At 41.5% G+C, this 17528-nt stretch overlaps 1 protein-coding gene across 5 annotated transcripts in view; it reads left to right on the top strand.

Moving 5' to 3' along the window:
- Positions 1 to 17528, top strand: part of DPP6 (dipeptidyl peptidase like 6) — a 575225-nt gene that overhangs the window by 312554 nt on the left and 245143 nt on the right. The window contains exon 1 of one of the 5 annotated variants that reach the window (XM_069778211.1): positions 34 to 499. The exons of the other annotated variants lie outside the window; for them this stretch is intronic. Coding sequence (XP_069634312.1) covers positions 443 to 499 — 57 coding nt within the window. The 5' untranslated portion in view covers positions 34 to 442. Of the gene's footprint in view, positions 1 to 33; positions 500 to 17528 lie in introns of those variants that run through there. 5 annotated transcript variants of the gene reach the window in all.

The raw sequence follows: 17528 nt of genomic DNA, 5'->3' as shown, positions 1-17528 counted from the left end.
CAGCCGCCGCCGTGGAGGTGGGGAGCGAGGACCACATCGCTGCCTCCCGGCTCCGAGCCGCCAGTTGCTGGTTGCCAAGCAGTTATCATTGTTTCTGTGACGATTGCAGAGGCTGTTGCTAATTGAAGAAGCCCCCACAGCATCCTTTCTCTCCGCTCCTGCTTCTGCTTTTATTTTAGAGGCTCAAGGGGGAAGGCAGCTAGACTAGTGCTTTTTTTTTTTTTTTTTTTTACGTTGCGTTTTTCTTTCTTTTTGTGGGGGTGGGAAATTTCTCAGCTGGTGATTAAGTGATGGACTAGTTACTCATCCTTATCCCTTTAGTCTTTGTATGTGTGTGTGCGTGTGCGCGCGCGTGTATGTCTGAACACACGCAGACGAGCTTACACACACACACACATTGTAAAATCCTGTTTGCCACTGCAGTGGGCACAAATAGGTGAGCATGACTACAGCCAAGGAGCAAAATGCATCAGGGAAACAAGCCCAACAACAAGAACAGGTAATGCTTATTTTCCTCAATTTCAAACAAATACAGATTTGCATTGTATAGCTCTGTGTTTCTTGTACGATTATTATTTTTTTTTTTTTATCTTCTTGGTGTGCATTCCTAAAATTGTCAACAGAGTCCCCAGTCAGTGGCAGGAGGAAAGTACTGTCTAGCTGGGTTCAAGGTCTGCTTTCTCGGTGCGTGTAGAGGCTGGGGTGGGGGGGAAGCTGAAATTGTGCTATTTTTAACAGCCTGTACCTCTTGCTGAAGGCTGTAGAGGTTTGCTCTGTAACTTGTTTCTTTCATGTGTGTGTGGGGGGGCAGGATGTTCGGACGGAGGCCCCTTCTCGCTGGAGGAAGGGGGTAAGGCTTTTTAACAACCCCTCTGCAGGCGGATATGAAATTGCAAAAGTGGGTTTCAGGTTCTTACTTTGTCATGTACTTTCAGGGATTTTTTTTTTTTTTTGTCCGACATTTTCTTGGAGGGACGCTTCGGAGTACAGCGTGTGCTCAGGCTGTGCTTGTGCAAGCAGTGATGGGGGGCGGGGGGGGCAAAAAGCAGCTGTAAGTAGGTATAACTCCCACTGACTTTGGGGAAAATTGCAGTGCTCACAGCATATGTGAACTGGATTCATTTACTTCTCTTGGTTGGTGCTTTATGTGTTTCTGTAGAGGTAGAAAGTTAAAGACTTAATTTTCTCTGTCATGCCTGGTTTTTAGAGGGTATTCCTATCTGACTGCACTTACCAGGACAGAATGAAGTCAAAACTTTCCCTGTCAAAAAAGCAGTGGGTGGCAGAAAAAGGGGACATATCCTCAGCCATAAAGGATAGGCACAGTTAAAAAGCGGTGGCATAAGGGCAAGTCTGGTTGCGATCTCGGAGCTCCAGCTGAGGATGGCAAAGGTTCGTGGGCTCCTGGCGCACCGGCAGAGCGGCGGCTCCATCCTCCTCGGCACCAGCTTCCCCTCCCCGTGCTCGGCCCCGTGCCCGGGGGGACCGCGGAGGAGCCCGTACGCTCCAGTTCTTCAATTTTCATCGTCTCCTTAAGACAGTGGAAGTTCACCGCTTTAATCTTTGGTTAGGACGGCACGGGAGGATAATTTAAACAGATCTCTCAGGGCACAAATTAATTCTTAAAATAGTTCTTCCTGACTTGGTAGGCTGAGCGCCTCGCACGTTGTTTTTCTTTTTTTTGCTTTGTGCTTTATTTTAGGGAATTGGGGAAGAGAAAAGCATGGGAAGCCACTAAGCACCACAAGTAGCATCATATAATCTGCATTTTCAGGGTGACATTTTACTAATGGCCAAAGCAGGCTCAGTGGTTCAGTGAAAACAAGAAGAAAACAACTTTGATACTGAGGGTAAAGAAACTGTGCCTTCATCTAACCTCACATCTGTCGGGCTTCTCTGCCCATTGCTTTTGGAATATGTATTTTTGTCACTGTTTGCTGCAGACTAAAATTAGTCTCTCTCTGTTTCTGGGAGGCAGGGGAGTGTGAGTGCATTTTCTGAACAAAGAGAGCTGTGGGGCTGTCCCCTCCTCCTTAAAGCTGTGCAAAAGTGTCGCGTTTTGTAAGTCAAGAAGTGTAAGTCGGTTGCCTTTTATAAAGGAGCAGTGGTTTTGTTTCAAGTAGTATTACCTGCCTAATGCCGTTTTGCTACTGGCATGCCATGTCTTTGCTACTTGGCTCTTCCCATATGAAGTATAAAATGCCCAGAAGAGGTCTTCAGTACTATGCAGAGCCTTGATAGAATATATTCTATAACTGATTGAGTTGCAATTATACCCATATGGTACGCTTAAATATTCTGAAAGTACATGCTTTCAGAGTCTCAGCTCTGCCCTAGTGTGAGCATGAAATAGAAATATCAAGCATATATAAATATCAATGATATAGATGAATATTAATGTTTGAGTCTGTAAGCAACTTTGCTCACTCCCATAATTTTTTTTGTTTGTTTTCACAGTACATTATTAGTAAAATGGCTTGACAGTGGGGGATCAAATCCAATCTGTGTCCATTGATTTGAGTGCACTTTTATCTTCCATCACCAAAAGCAGATCTAAACCTTTATTTTATTCAAAACAGTTCATAACTGATAAAAGGCTCTATCCAAATTCTATTTCCAGATGAAATTCTATTTCCAGGCTTGTGCATATCAAGAATTGCTGAGATTTTTTTCCTTGCTTAAAACTGATCAAGAAACTGAAAATTGTAGCTGGGAGAAAACTGAAGGCAAAGTGCTAGTCTGCCTGTAGAGGACTGAGTCTTTTTCAGAAGCAGCTGCTGCTGTCGTAAGAGATTGTGTCTGTCCTTTTTCCATATTCCTTGCTGTGACGTTCCCTGCATCCAGAGGCAGGCAAATGACACAGTTGGCTTAAGTCTATGCTGTGTCCTGCCACGCTAACGCAAAGAGAAGCTGGGCATGAAAAGACACTGCAGGAAGAGGGTGAAGAAAGTTTGAAAACATCTACAGAAGCTTTGTGGGCATAAATTTAAAAATCTAATTTAGACCTGTGTGTCTATATGCAAATGAAGGCATGTTCTGTCTTGAGATTTACAAAAATTATAATAATTAGAAAATGATTGGGATGTGGAGATAAGCAATGCGCTGCCTTACCTACCTGAAGCCAGGCAATAAGCATCCCTTTCTTCCCTTTGTTAATTAAAACTGTTTCTGTACAGTTTCTTTCTGATAAGCAGTGTTGCTCACCTTCATGCCAGTTAAATTATTCAGAATTTTAATCATTTATCTCCTTGCTTATCTGTTGCATGAATCTGAACTTTAAGTCGTTTGGTCATCATGTATAGAAAACATTGTGTAAGTGATATGTAATACCGTCTCTTATGGTCAAGTTGTGATTGCTTGATCAAGATGTAAGTTGAATGTGGTTGCCTCTGTACGCTTAGGTGCTTTTGACACAGCTATGGTTTCTCGTTCGAATGGTTGGAGTTGGATACCGTGCAGCGTACAATGATTACAGCTGGCTTTCTGCTAGACCCAATGCTCAGAAGTCCGTAGAAAAGCCTACAGACACTAATAGACTTGGAATCTGGCTCAAGAGGACTAGTGAATCTCGTTCCCTGTCCTGGGGATTGTTAGCTGGATGTGTGAATATACCATTAAAACCACTTTTCCGTTAAAAAAGGAGAAGAAAATAGCAACAGCAGATCAAGTACTGGGTCAGTGTGCTTTAGTAATTTACACTGGCTGAAGATCTTTGTGTTTTAACATACGCCTGTAAATTTGTTTTCTTAGTTTAGCCCAATTCTTATTACTTTTAATGGCCTTTGGGGATGCAAATAGCTCTACAGTCATACATAAAAATAAAGAGGCTGGGTTTTTATGAAAATGTCGTAATACGCATAATGCTAAAATGACACTTTTAAGTATTTTAAAAAATTAGTCAGCATATCAAGGATAACAGGATTGCAGATTCTTAAAGAACACCTTTTATAAAACATTTATAGGGTTGATTGGTTAACTAGATACTTGAACACTCACAATAAATTATTGTTCCCATTTCTTTTGCTGTATAGAGAAGAACTGTCATTGACTTACAGGCAGTGAGATCCTGCTCTGAAATGTGCACTTGTCCTAGACAAGGTTGTTAATGATTGTTTGCATGCAGCTCCATGTAAAAGACCAAAAATTAAGTAAGGAGGCAAAATAGCTTGAGGGTTGCCTTTTATTGAAATGGGCTCTGTGGAGGAGTGGAGTCAGATCAATAGAACAGTTCTGCTTATTAGCTGTCATTAAGGTAATCAATTTTGAATTTTACAGAACAGATGGAATTCCAAATAATAGGTGTCTTCAAGTGGAGAGAGAACACATTTAACTTGGAAAACCTAGGCCAGACTCAGGACTAAAATGATGGAAAGATTAATATTTCATGCTCCTAATATTCCCCTGCCACTCTGTACTTCACAGAAATAGCATGTAGTATCTTGAAGAGTGAGTACAGTTGGAGTATCTCATATACCATGCTGAAATGTGCCTCTATTTGAGTAGATTTACCCAAATAAGAAAAAAAGGGTGCACTTCAGGTGCATTACGCAGGCTTTTCCCCTACATAGTTATAATTCAGGTAATTCTGGGATGCCTGTAGCAAGGGGTATCAAAGCCTGCGTGCCCTGCTGTCTTCCTTCAAGGTCATAAATATCCTCAGCTGATGCGAGTTGAGTCCTATGCTGTTACTTCACTCCCAGAGTAGATTAAACTAAAAAAAGATGGGTGTGCTTATACTGGGAAGTAGTGTGGACCCACCCCATGAGGGTGAGAGAGATGGTGTTGAGGTCCCAAATACCCATTTTGGACAGGGGGTTATTTCAAGCTAGTTCCAGACTGGTGTGAATGTCCATTAGTGGTTGAACAGCATCTTCTCACTTAGCTTTATTCAAAAGGAAGTCAGTTTGTGTGCTCTGAGGCCGCTAAAAAATGTGAGTTAGAGCATGGTAGATGGGTACAACTGAGTGTCAGTAGTGCAGTTCTGAACTGAACAAAACCAAAAGTACTAGATGCACCCCGCATGTCTTTAGTAGGGATGGGGGATGTGGTTAAATAAATGTAACTTCATGTGATCTGAAGGTATTCTTAAATGTTTCTTTTTTTTCCCCTGCCTGGTGTGACTTAAAATCATTCCAGATCTGCTCTGCTCACCTGAGTGCTGTCCAGAAAATCATCACCCCTGGGTGCCAAATCTCTTGGTTAGTTCAACATGCTTTACCTGAAAGACTGCAACAATCCTGATTCTCTGTCAGGACACTAAAGCCTCCTTACATCACACGAGCAATACAAAGTGGCTCCAAAGAGCGCGAGATCCCATCACATTGTAAACAGGCTGTAGTGTACAGCAGGTTGAGGCACATATTATAAGTTGTGAATTTTACCTGTCAAAATAGGAAAGGGACTTTGTCCTTTTATTTGTCAGTACCATCCCCGGTATATGCTAGGCCACAAAGAGCCGTTACTGAATCCTCTCTGTTTTCTTAGCAAGGTTCAAGATTAGACACTGTAACTTTATGTTCGGAAGCAGCCTGAGCTGTGAGTGTGTTACAAGAAAGCCCTGATTTATGGTGCCATTAGCTGGCACAGTCAGACTCCCCACTGCAGCACCCCAGTGGCGTAAAATCCACGCAGAGGGATTGAAGAGCACCGTGACATACCTCTGCGGTACCGAGATTCAACAGTGGGCTGAAAGGAGCTTGGCCTGGAGCTGTTGAACAGGTGGGAGTGAGTCTCCCAGGAGATGAGCTAATTTAGCGTATTATCTCAGTGACTTGTGATAGCAGAGCTCCTACGGTCCTGGCTGGAGTTGAAAACTGTCATATCCCAAAGGTGAGTCCCTGCTTGTGAGAATTCCTCATTCTCGCTGACTTGCTGCAGTATTCTCGCTCTGATTATTACAGCTGTGCAGAAATCAGGCAGCAGTGTCCACTTTTGGAAGGTGCCTGCCGAAGAGAAGGGAAAGAGGAGAAACCTGACTCTGACTTGAATAGAAAACTAAGGGGTTTTTTTAGTTTTAATGGAACTGTTTAGGGTTAGTTGTTTTAAGTGGATAATTTTTAAAAATAAAATTGTTGATATGAGACAACAGTTTTTTTTCTTGATAACAACTCTGTAAATTATATATCTTATTGTTGACCCAACACAGGCTTTCCCCAGGAAGCCATAGAGAACATTTGTGTTTCATTCTGTTAATGGTATCTGATCTATTTCTCAAGAGATGAAATTTCCGTAATAGTGCTCCTGAGAACACTGTATTCAAGAACATGAAATTGCATCAAACTGGCAGTCTTTTCAAGCTGTTAATTGGCTGCAAGGAATGCAGGCAGCTCAGCAATGGGGAGGGGGAGACAGTGATGGAAAGGAGTACATTTGGCTTAAAACTGGAGTCTCAAAAGGAGAAGGCTGCAGAAAAGCTTTTTGGTGTTCAGTACTGAAATGGAGGTGCTTCTGGAAGGCCTCAGATTTGTAAGACTGCATTATGGTTGGTTATCTTCCAAGCACACCACTTCTAGGGGTTGGTATACTTCCACAGGATGCTGCTTGAGATTGTGTAGGTCAAGTGGGATGTGCTCTGCCACTTGTCCTTAGGACGGTGTTGGTTGACTGCTGCTCCTTCCATTCCTAGCAAGGATACATTGTGCTGCAGTCTTTCTCATTAAGTCTTTCTTTTGCTGTTGGATCAAGACAGAATAATTTGTCTCTAAAGTTCACCAGTTATCCAGGAGTCATAAGAGTGTGTTTGAACTCTACAAGAAAAAAAATATTCTTAGGTTGGTTTTTTTAACTCTTATCTTAGAGCATCCAATGCTTCATTCCAGTTGTGGTCCATTAGCAGTGTTATGCATTGCTACAGTCATTTCATGAACAATGGTTTTACCTGCTTTCAGTTCTTATGCCTTTAATGCTGCTCCTTTATGATCTTTCTCATGCATTAAGTTGTGGTGAATCGTTGTCAGTTTGGACTTTGTGAGAGAAGGTAGCACTTTTTAGATAATGTAGAGTACAGTAATATCTATTATTTATGTAGTTTATTCTGTTTGTTTTGCATTCATGTCCTTTGTTCTGTTGCCCTTTTTTTTTTCCTTCCTTTCATCTTTTCTTTTGTCCTTCCATCCTGCCTTCTCTGATTCTTAAGTGGGGTTTAAGTAAGTGAAATAGATTCAGAGAAAGGAGAGTGCCGGCAGCAACAGAACAGGAAAGCTGAGTGCACTCCTTCTCCAAAGGGCTGCTGCAGATGCGGAGAAGAACTCACTGCAGAACTCAGGGAGTGCCTTGAGCAAATTCACAAACCCCTTGTTAAACAGAAATTCAGAAAGGAACCTGTATATGAAATTAATGAAGGTGATCAAGAATGGAAAGGTGAGTTAGTATCAACTTCTGATTTAAAAGCAAAGTTTGAGTGGGCTTGTCAGGTGGCTTTGAGTGACTGTGCAGTGGTTGGAGCATGGAACTTAGTGCTTCTTGTGCTGCAGACTTCCATCGTGGTTTTGAGCAAGGGTGTTAGACTTAGGTCCTCAGTGGCTGTCAGCAGCTGCTCCTCTGCTGATATAGTCCATTGTCACCTTAGGTTGGGAAAAAAAAAAAAAAATGACCTGGGGGTCTCCTGAGGATAAGTACATGAAATATGAAGTTCTGGGATACTGTAGTAACTCAGGCTGCACAAGTACCTGAGATATCAGAGAGATGTACTCCTTGAAGTTTAGAGAATGTGGGGAAAGGGTGATAGGAGAAAACCTGAAAGACAAAACTCATTCTGAAGACTTAGATATGAATAAGAATTTCAGCAGAAAAAGATCAAGATAAAGGTAAATCCTTTCAGGACTTTGGATAGTTATAAGCAAACTTGCAAATGAGAGAAAGATAATGCATAGACTTTTGGGATTGTATCTGATTCTAAGATTTTGGGAACTTGAAGAAATTTTATAGTTTGAGGTAAGATAGAGATGCATATTTCAGCTCTCTGTTGTATAATGCAGAGAGACCTTTTCCAAGAAGGAGTGATTCAATTTCTTTCAATAGGAATACTGCGGTGTAATTAGGAGCCGTAGAGATGAAATGGAAAAGTAAATGGGGGGATGACGAGCCAGGGATATGTGTGGTTAAGGGTAAAAACAAAACCTTTCAGAAGTCAAAGCTAGATGCTGAAGTTCGGGACCCATGAGGTTGATGGAGAGCATCTTCCTGAAAGTCAGGATGAGGCTGTGAGCCAAGGCTGAACTCCAGAGCCTGGTACCTGTAGAGAGAAAGCCCTGACAAAAGTTGTGGAAGTTGTGGAGAGAGCTCTTAAGAGTGGAGAGGACATGGCTACTTCCTACCACCATTGGTGAAAATTCTCCACACATCAAGGAAAATGAGAGTGGAGAAGAGCGGGCTAGAGAGTAAGTATTAACGATCTGGAGGACTTAGGGGAATTACAGCAGAAGTATGATTGGATTTGGTGGTGAAAGAGGCTTGTGGAGGAAGAAGCTGCAGGTAGGCAGCTGGTTCATAAGGAAGCAGGGAGCACATGGCAGCACCCTTCCCCATCCCACAGGGAGGTGGCAGCAGGAGCAACGGGGCAGGAGAAGGAAGAAAATCAGCTGTGGCCATGTTGTACAAGGTTATGGTTAGGGTGGTGGTCCCCTGTACAAGAGCCAAGTTGTACAGAGCAGCAATGGTGCTGGTCTTTCCCAGGAATGCGTTCAGTGGAAGATCTCAGCAGGCTTTGCAACCTTCCTGAGGGCTCGCGATGAGGGACAGCGGCTGCTCGCCATGCAGCGTGGGGGCAATGTGGTGGCAGCAGCAGAGGAATGAGGTGCGAGGTGATGACTAGCTGCAAGCTTTGTGTGACAGAGGGAGTTCAGAGCACTGCTTCTTCTCTTGCCTTTGCTGGACACTCATGTTGTGGCCTTGGGCAGTGCTTTGTCTCAGTATCTCCATCCTGTAACACGCTGCTATCTGTTTACCTGCCTGCCTCGAGGGAAGCAGTGAAGATGGCTATAGTTTTGCCAGCTCTCAGATACCCTGTGTCTCTTCAGAAATACCCTGCCTTCAAAATAAGTACTTAAATAACGCATTAACTAAAGACACTGACTTCTCTTCTGTCGCATGTGGGGTGCAGTGGGGAAAAAGCAGCAGCCATCTTTGCCAGGGAAGATTCTCAGAAGAACAAGAGGAAGAAAAGGGTTAAGGTCCTCTTCTTGCCCAGGGAAAGGGCTCTGCTTCCCTCATTATCCCTTGTATTACCCATCCCTGAGTGCCCTGATTGCCTGTGCCCTTACTGCTGCTAGAGTAAAGGGGTTTTTTGAGAGACAACCTGTGTGCTGTACGCATGATGTATGGTAATTGGCAAGCAAGGTATGGCTATTACTATTATGAGATATTATTTTGTGATGGAAACTGCAGGTGAAAAGCGCAGATAGGTTATAATTTCTCAGAGTGGGATTTGTCCCTGTCTGCTGGACAACATCGGGTCACAGAGGTGTAACAAGGACTCTGTTTTGGGATCCCGTCTTGTTAAATAGCCCTGCAGCGCCAGCGTCATGGCTATGGCTCCAGGCTCAGCAGCCTTAGTGGAAGAAGCTGGCGAAAGGATGGGGCATTCTCCCTGCATCCATGCCAGCGAAGAGTGCTATAGGAAGGCATTTTCCTGGCTCCATGACCACCTTAAAAAAGCCAAATTGCAGATGATCATGTGCAGACGATAGGCTAGATTCATTAGAATTGCCATGTGCTGGGATGGAGAGAGTAGTCCATGGGGTCCTGAGGAGTCACCAAGGGAGCAGGAGCATCTAGACATCCTCTCTCTGCTGCTGCCTCAAAATCGGTGTGTCCCTTATAGCACTTTGGTGGGCATACACACTGCCACCACCCCTGTGTGGGAAAGCCTCGTGCCCTCGTTGCACCCACTTTGACAGGGGTGAATACACAAGCCTAAGCTGAGTGGGGAATCAAGCCCTGAGTATGTCTCACGGTGAAGGACGGTGAGACAGGCTGAAGCACTTAATTAAGAAGAGTTAAGCTGAGCTTACACATGAAATGATCATGCAAAAACCCGCTAGAAAGGGGAAGAGGAAGAGTTTGAGTGAAATAGTAAAAACAAGCAAATCTGAGGCTGAACTGTTGGTTGGGTGGGTGGGTTTTTCTTAACCCTTCAGCTTACATCCCTACGTTTGTCAGTCTGAAAACAAATGGCTGTTGCTTTTATTGTTTATAAAGACTAAGAGAGATAAAAAGAAAAGTAAATTTTATATAAAGATTGACAATGCTTTGACTACAGTAGTTTATATTACTGCTGAACTGCTGCTGAGCTTGAAATTGGAGAGATAATAAGCCTTCATCTGAAGCAATTAGTCTGCAGTTTTTGACTCCATTACCTTCGCTTATGTCTGTAGCCGAATAGTTACATGCAGATATTTAAGGCTTAGTCATAGTATATTATTGTCAAAAGTGAAATCACAACTTAGACATTAATTTATTGTTAATTTAGCTTGTCAGAGATAACATAATAAACATGTAATTGACTGCGGGTGAATGTATACAGTAGCATATTATGTGGAATGCTTTTTGGGTCTTTAATTTAGCTTAATCACACACTGTGACCAACCTCTCAACTCTTTTTGTGTAGGGTTTAAAGGGGTCTGATACTTAATCTTAATGTGGTTGTAGGAATTAATGAATGGTACATTAAGTTGTAACCATCCTTAAGTATGCTGACAGCCTTACACTTTTATCTTTCTGTTTTCATGGCCAGGAGCAAACAGGTTCTTTTCAAATGCATATGCAGCATTTTGTGACTACTGGTAGAGGGAAACTCAAGGATGGACAGGGAAAACATATTGCAACTTAGCCCCTATTAAAATGAGAGAGAGATGAGACACAAAGTCATGGGGTTTTAATTGTACAAAACAGTCGATGTCAAAGCAGATGATATAGCTTGAAGGACATAGTAAGCAAAAACTTCAGTCTTTTTATTATTCTGAGACTCTGTGGTACTAGATAAAATGCAGGAATTGCTCAAGGTGGGGAAGGATAATGAAACTTCTTTTTTTTTTATTACTACCTAAATTTCAGATTCTGTCGATGCCATTGAACTGAGTATAATAAGCATTGACTAGTGCTCGTAGCAGGGAATTTGTATCTAAACTTTGTTTCTTCTTCTTAAGAAACCCTGGCACTTCACATTTTAGTAGAATCTAATAATACTAGCAGCCTTCTTTTTTATAATTTTCATGTCCCAATATCTTTGATGTAAAAGTTAATTTACAAATGTTGCTGAGAATGCTGATCCATTGAATCTAAGGAGTATTTAGTTTTGTGACCTTAATCATTGGAGGCTTCAGCTGCATTAAATTGAATTCTTTTCCATGGTCTTTTCCTCATAAGGTATAATACATGGTTTTACATGGATTATATGGATGCTTGACTTTGCTGTTGCAAGTCATGCTATAATTAGTTTTATTCCAACAAACCAAGCTAAACCAGCCAGATAAAACAGAGCAGTTGTGAATGTATGGGACAGCAAAATCCGAGGAGAAATTGATTAAAACAGCCCTGGAAAGTACTTAGCACATAAGGTTTGTCCATTAGTAAAATGTACATTGATTATGAAATATTTTGACTTTCCTTGCTGAAGGCTTTTCAGTTCTCTCTTGTTGAAATAGGTGTATCTTGGTAGGACTAGCTGACTTCAGTTACTACTCATCTACTTGAGAAATGTTACCTTCCTACCCATAACATCTTTAAGGTTGACAGTAAGTAAGTAGATGATGTCTTCATTTGGTTTTGTGCCTTGTTTACAACCTGGGCTTTCCAATGCCTTTCTGGGTGATTAGGAGACTGTGTTGTTATCTACTAGGCATCTTTTGCTCAAATGTGTTGAGGAATTCGGTGTTGATACTGAACTGCATGTTGACAGATGATCCCTGTTTAAAACAGAGAATGTTAAGGAATGCTGGAAAGTGCATGTATCTGAAATATGATAAAGAGACCTTTGGAGCAAGTGGTCAAATTGAGAATAAAACTATTGACTTCATCAAACCTTGAGCTGGCCCTTATACTATCTTTCACTGGTCTGAAAACCCTTATGTAGAAAATTGAGGCTTTAAATCCACAAGAGCAACAAACTTGTAATGTAACAGTTTTATGCCATTCTGTTTTCATGTGGCTTTTATGATAGAAAAAGCTGATATTATAAGTGGTTCTTCTCTGTACTGTTCTGTCATGATGGATAGAAATGCTTCCTTCAGGAGTCAAATTTCTCTTAGGTCCTCAGATCCGTGAACTCTGATGGAGCTCTGTCTGAGAACGAACTTCAGGATTAGGACCATAATATACATCAGGGCATGTTTACATGCTGGAATAAGGTTGTAGGCCTGGCTTCCTCATCACTTGTTTCAGAAGATTTATTTTGGCACCCGTTGGCTCCCATCCTCTTGTTTGTGAGGAAATAACGTTCATGGTGGTCTTCTCCTGACCTTGAGGTGGGAGGTGACTAGAATGCACTTGGGGACCAAATAGGTCCACTGCCAAACCTCCATACCAGAGAGTGTTCTTCCTACAAATTCCTGTAGGTTCCCATAAATTCCTGTAAGTTCCTATAAATTTTAGAACTTCTTCAGTCAGTTATAATGCTCTTAGCATCTGGGTGGGTCAGTAAATAAATTGTCATCCTGTATGTCATGACAGAAGGAAGCAATTTTTTTTGCTCTTCAGCATCTTCGTGTGAATTCCAGAAAGGCTACAGAGATCAATAGCACATAGCCACTGTCACAGGCTATGCCCAGACTTTAAGTCTTCAGTGTTCACCCTGCTGTAAATTAGAGCTGTTTGAAACTATGATGCATAGGTTTTTTTCTGTAAAATGCACTTCATTCATGCAGGGATATTCCCAATAAATCATCTAACTCAAATTATTTTGGAGAGACCTTTCAAATCTCCATGTTGAACATATTTAGACCATAAACCTAGTTCTACTTAAGAATTTATATGCATCTACATTAAAATGGAAAACCAAAAAAGGCTGAAATCGAGATTTGATGGGATGGGGAATTATCAAATCAAAAAATTATCGTTGTTCTAAAAATTGTTTCTGCTACCAAAATATGTGATAAGTTTCTAGGTTTTATTCCTGAAGGTTTAGAATATCTGAAAACTGAAACTTTTTGTCCCAATTTGTGATACAACTGGAGTTAATTACACCCCCCAAATAATATCAGAAAACTCTTCCCCATCTTGCTCTAGGAAAGAAAAGAGGGCTTGACTGGTTGCTACTTCTGTAATAAAACATTCTGGAAATTCTGTTATATGTACACGAAGATATGAAGTAATTGAGCTCAACAGGCCATGTGAAATACACATGAGAAATAACGTATGTACTTGGGGCTAAAAATATAAGCCTAAATGAATCCTAGTGGGATGCTCAGTGCTCATGCTACTTCTGGTCCTCTCACTGAAACTAGAGCTTATTTCTCTTTGCTTTTGTTTCCCAAATAGCTGCTTTGTCATTTTTCGTTGACCTCTATGAAAAAGTTTGGGCAAGAATCAATTCTTTCTTCAGCTAGTTGCTGCGGCACAGTCTACTGTAATACACGAGTTGTGCATAATCCTGCAGAGAAGAAGAATAGATGTGTCAGAGGTTTGGGGAAGCAGTTAAGGAGAGATTATGACAAAGCTACAAGCGTGCTTTTTCGCTGGGGAGTCACTGTGTAGGGAGAGAGTGATACACATTTTTCAACCCATGTTCCAGATTATGTTTCATTCTGTTCTATCCAGGCTCTTACATTTTTGGTCACAAATGCCTGTGGGTTGCAAGAAACACAGCCTCCAATATCCACTGAACCTATGTTTTGTCTTTCCTTGGCCCATTTCTTGAGTAAATGCTTTGTGTCAGTCAAAGAGAAACTGGTTTTGTGAGGAAAAAGGAATTAACTTGTTGCAAGCTATTCACCAAATACTGTTTGTACTTTTACGTGTGGGTGGCTGCTCGTCAGGTGTAATGCATAACTTTTATTTATTTTTCTTGCTGAAACTGCTGATAAAACAAGAGTTGACAGTTGCTCTAAGGAGACTGAATTTAGGTGACACTCGGATGTTTATACTTCATTACTTTTCTTTGTCTTGACAGTTTCCATAGAGTTTCTTTCCATCATATAAGCCTTCAATTACCAAATGAAGATTAATCCATGGCCCCAAGCCAAAAAAACTGTTGAACAGCATTTTTCACATTATTCATCAACATGGATAATAAAACTAACTCAAATATAGATCAACTTCAGTTAAGGGATTCTTCATGACTAGTTGTGTTGACAGTGTGCAAAAGTGAAGTCCTAAGTCTGTCTGAAGAAGGTGTAGCATTCACTTAGCCATTTGTGCTAATTGTCTGTGCAAATGTTAACTATCACTACACTTTCCTTTTGCTTTCAAACCCTGGGAGGGAGAAGAGGATACACAAAAAACGTATTAAGCCAGACTATTAGCTTAAGCAAACAGACCAATAAAATCATTGACGTCTGCTTTGAGAAATTCCAGTGAGCAAGAGAATCACAGAATCACAGAGTTGGGTTGGAAGGGACCTTAAAGACCATCTAGTTCCAACCCCCTGCCATGGGCAGGGACACCTTCCACTAGACCAGGTTGCTCAAAGCCCCATCCAACCTGGCCTTGAACACTGCCAGGGATGGGGCAGCCACCACCTCTCTGGGCAACCTCTTCCAGTGCCTCACCTCCCTCACAGTGAAGAAATTCTTCCTAATATCTAATCTAAATCTACCCTCTTTCTGTTTAAAACCATTACCCCTCATCCTATCACTACATGCCCTGATAAACAGTCCTTCCCCATCTTTCCTGTAGGCCCCCTTTAGGTACTGGAAGGCTGCTATAAGGTCTCCCCAGAGCCTTCTCTTCTCCGGGCCAGACAATCTCAACTGTCTCAGCCTGTCCTCATAGGGGAGGTGCTCCAGAGCTAGGAGCTTTCTTAAAAAAAAAAAAAAAATAGAGAAAGAAAGAAAGAGAATCCACCTGTGACTCTTGCCTGCAGGAATTATGGATTTAAGGGTAGAAAGATTTTTGCAGAAGTAGCTGCTGCTGTTGCTAGACTCTCTGATTCCCTCCTCCCCACCTGGGAGGTGGGTTGTAAAGGGGTTGGGAAAGGAAAGGCAGTCGCTTCCCGCAGCCTGGCTGTGGCATTTGTCCTCCCGGTGCCTCGGTTGGAGCACTCTCTGACACCACAGCAGAGGCAGATGGCTGAGGGTGGCACTGAAGGCTCCCATCCATTTTTAGCAGCAGATTTCAGTGCCTGCTAGCCATTTACTCTTTTTGTCAGTTGGGCAATGCTTCAAACTTTGGCCATATATTCAGCTTTTAAAAAGCTGGGGTAGCTCCTGATTTTTCTTAGAGCATTTGGAACAAATATCCTCCTTAGTTTTGTCTCGGTAATACCACTGAAAGATGCGATCCTCTTTGTTGTGAAATGCACTCTGCATGCGTGAAACACAGCTATAACTACTGAACAAGCTGCAGAGTCTTATTTGGATAGCTGGGATTTGGCAGGAGATGGCTGGTTAACACAAAAAGCCAGGAAGAAAATCAAATAGTTGTGGGAGATGTTGAAAGTAACAGATGAGAAGAGGTTGCTTGCAGAATTTTGATTCTACACCATAAATTATTGCTGGAAAATTGAACTGCTGCCTGCTTTTCAGTGATATTAGAGAGCTGGAAATAATGCATATTGTGGCCAGGCAGTCATCTACTTATATTGACAGGCAAGTAAAACCTGAATGGGGAAAAAGACTAATTAATCATTACTTTATGTAACCTTTACCAGCATGATACAGTTTTGACATTTGAGTCCTAGTGTGCAGTGTTCATTTAAATTAAGTCTGGGGTTTTTGCTGTAAGATCCAGGAATAAAACACACGGAAATACTTGGGGGTGTTTTAGGGGAGCCTAATAGAGTTAGGTGTCCCAGTCCAGCCAAAAATTACAGTCTCAAATGTTTTAGCTTTCTGTATACCACATAGTTGGTAAATAATGCCCAGGGGGGAAATTGTTGAGTCATGATAAATTGTTGAGCATCCAAAATCTATTGTTGGTCTCACTGGGGACCACTGAAAGCTCAGTGCTCTTGAAAATCCAGCCAATTATGTAGGTGCTTATGCACGGGCTTTGAAGGCTCACTTTTCTTGCGTATTAAAAAGGATGGGTTTTTAAAAGCTTTCTGTTGTTACTGGCCATTTATTTTTCCCTCTGTTTTCTTTTGAAAACACCTAAAAAGGTAGCACACTTGAAACACACACATTTGAACTGCTGTGTAGTCAAATTAGGGCATTTAATTCTGGGAAACCGAGGGTGGTCTGTTGGTCAGTATTAAGAAGGAAAAGGTAGCAGTTTCTCAGATTTTAGGGCATTAGATAATCCTGTTGAGTTTTGTCTTTTTCTTTGCATCCAAGAGATAATAATGGAACTGAATTCCATTTTAGTGATAGAATATAGTTTGTTTTCTTTTTTAATTGGAATGTGACAGACTCTGAAAGACCTCAGGACAGGAGATGCTCTAAAATAACTATTTATACTATTAATGATAATGAAATGTAATTATAGGGTTATGTTATTTAAATATAGCCTCCTACAGAAAGGTGTGTGTTGCTAAAATGGCACTTTCCACATGTAATAATAATACCTAACGTGTTCTTCATGCTTTATGTCTTGAAATTGCTTTTGAAAATATTCTTTCTGACATCTCAGTGATGTAGGTAAACTGTATTACCCACACTTGGCAGAAAGGGAAGCTTAATATGAGAATGAAGTGACTTGCCCAGGGCTAAATTGCTCCTTGTGTTTCATGCGAACCCATGCAATGCAATGTTGTTCGGTGCTGTGGGGACTATCGTTCTGGGTCAGCACTGGCTTCAGGCAGTTTGTTGCAAGGTGTAGATGTGTCCTACATTGCTTAAGCATTTTGAAAATGTTAACAATGATTTATTCATTCATTCATTCAATTACTCAGGTTTTGGTTCTTTTAAATAAGATCAGACACCCTTGGGTCTTTGGATCTTTATGGGCACCGCAGGAGATTTGACAGCCATTTAAAGAAACTCCTCCTAAACCAGACTCTAACAAGTAACTGTGGATATTAACACTCCATCAGGAGAACTTGTGCACACTATGATTATATATGGTCATGCATACACACACAGATAAGCAGACAAATTCCCACTATGAAAATCATCAAATGAATCCTTGTGCCTGCCAGCACCCATTGAACTCTGAACCTGAGAGCAAGAAATCACTACCTTAAGGCCAAGATATTTCCAGAAAGGTGTTGGGCAGTATTGCTCCCCTTTGAGAGGCAGCATTTTCTAGCTTCCATGGGATTTCTACTAGCCTAAGTAATAACTGACTTGGGAAAGAAAAAGCAGACTAGTACACCACTTTCAAAAAATGTCTCATCTCTAGAGTAAAGAATAGTGCCTTTCCCCTGCAGATGGCTTTAAATTTGAAGTGGTTTGTTGTTTGTTCCTGAAGGAAGAAGAATTTCGTGATATCTGCTG

Source organism: Haliaeetus albicilla, chromosome 2, assembly GCF_947461875.1.
Source record: "Haliaeetus albicilla chromosome 2, bHalAlb1.1, whole genome shotgun sequence".
NCBI classification, from domain to species: domain Eukaryota; kingdom Metazoa; phylum Chordata; class Aves; order Accipitriformes; family Accipitridae; genus Haliaeetus; species Haliaeetus albicilla.
Note: the sequence above shows the minus strand (reverse complement) of the source record. Positions and strands in the feature narration are given on the sequence as shown.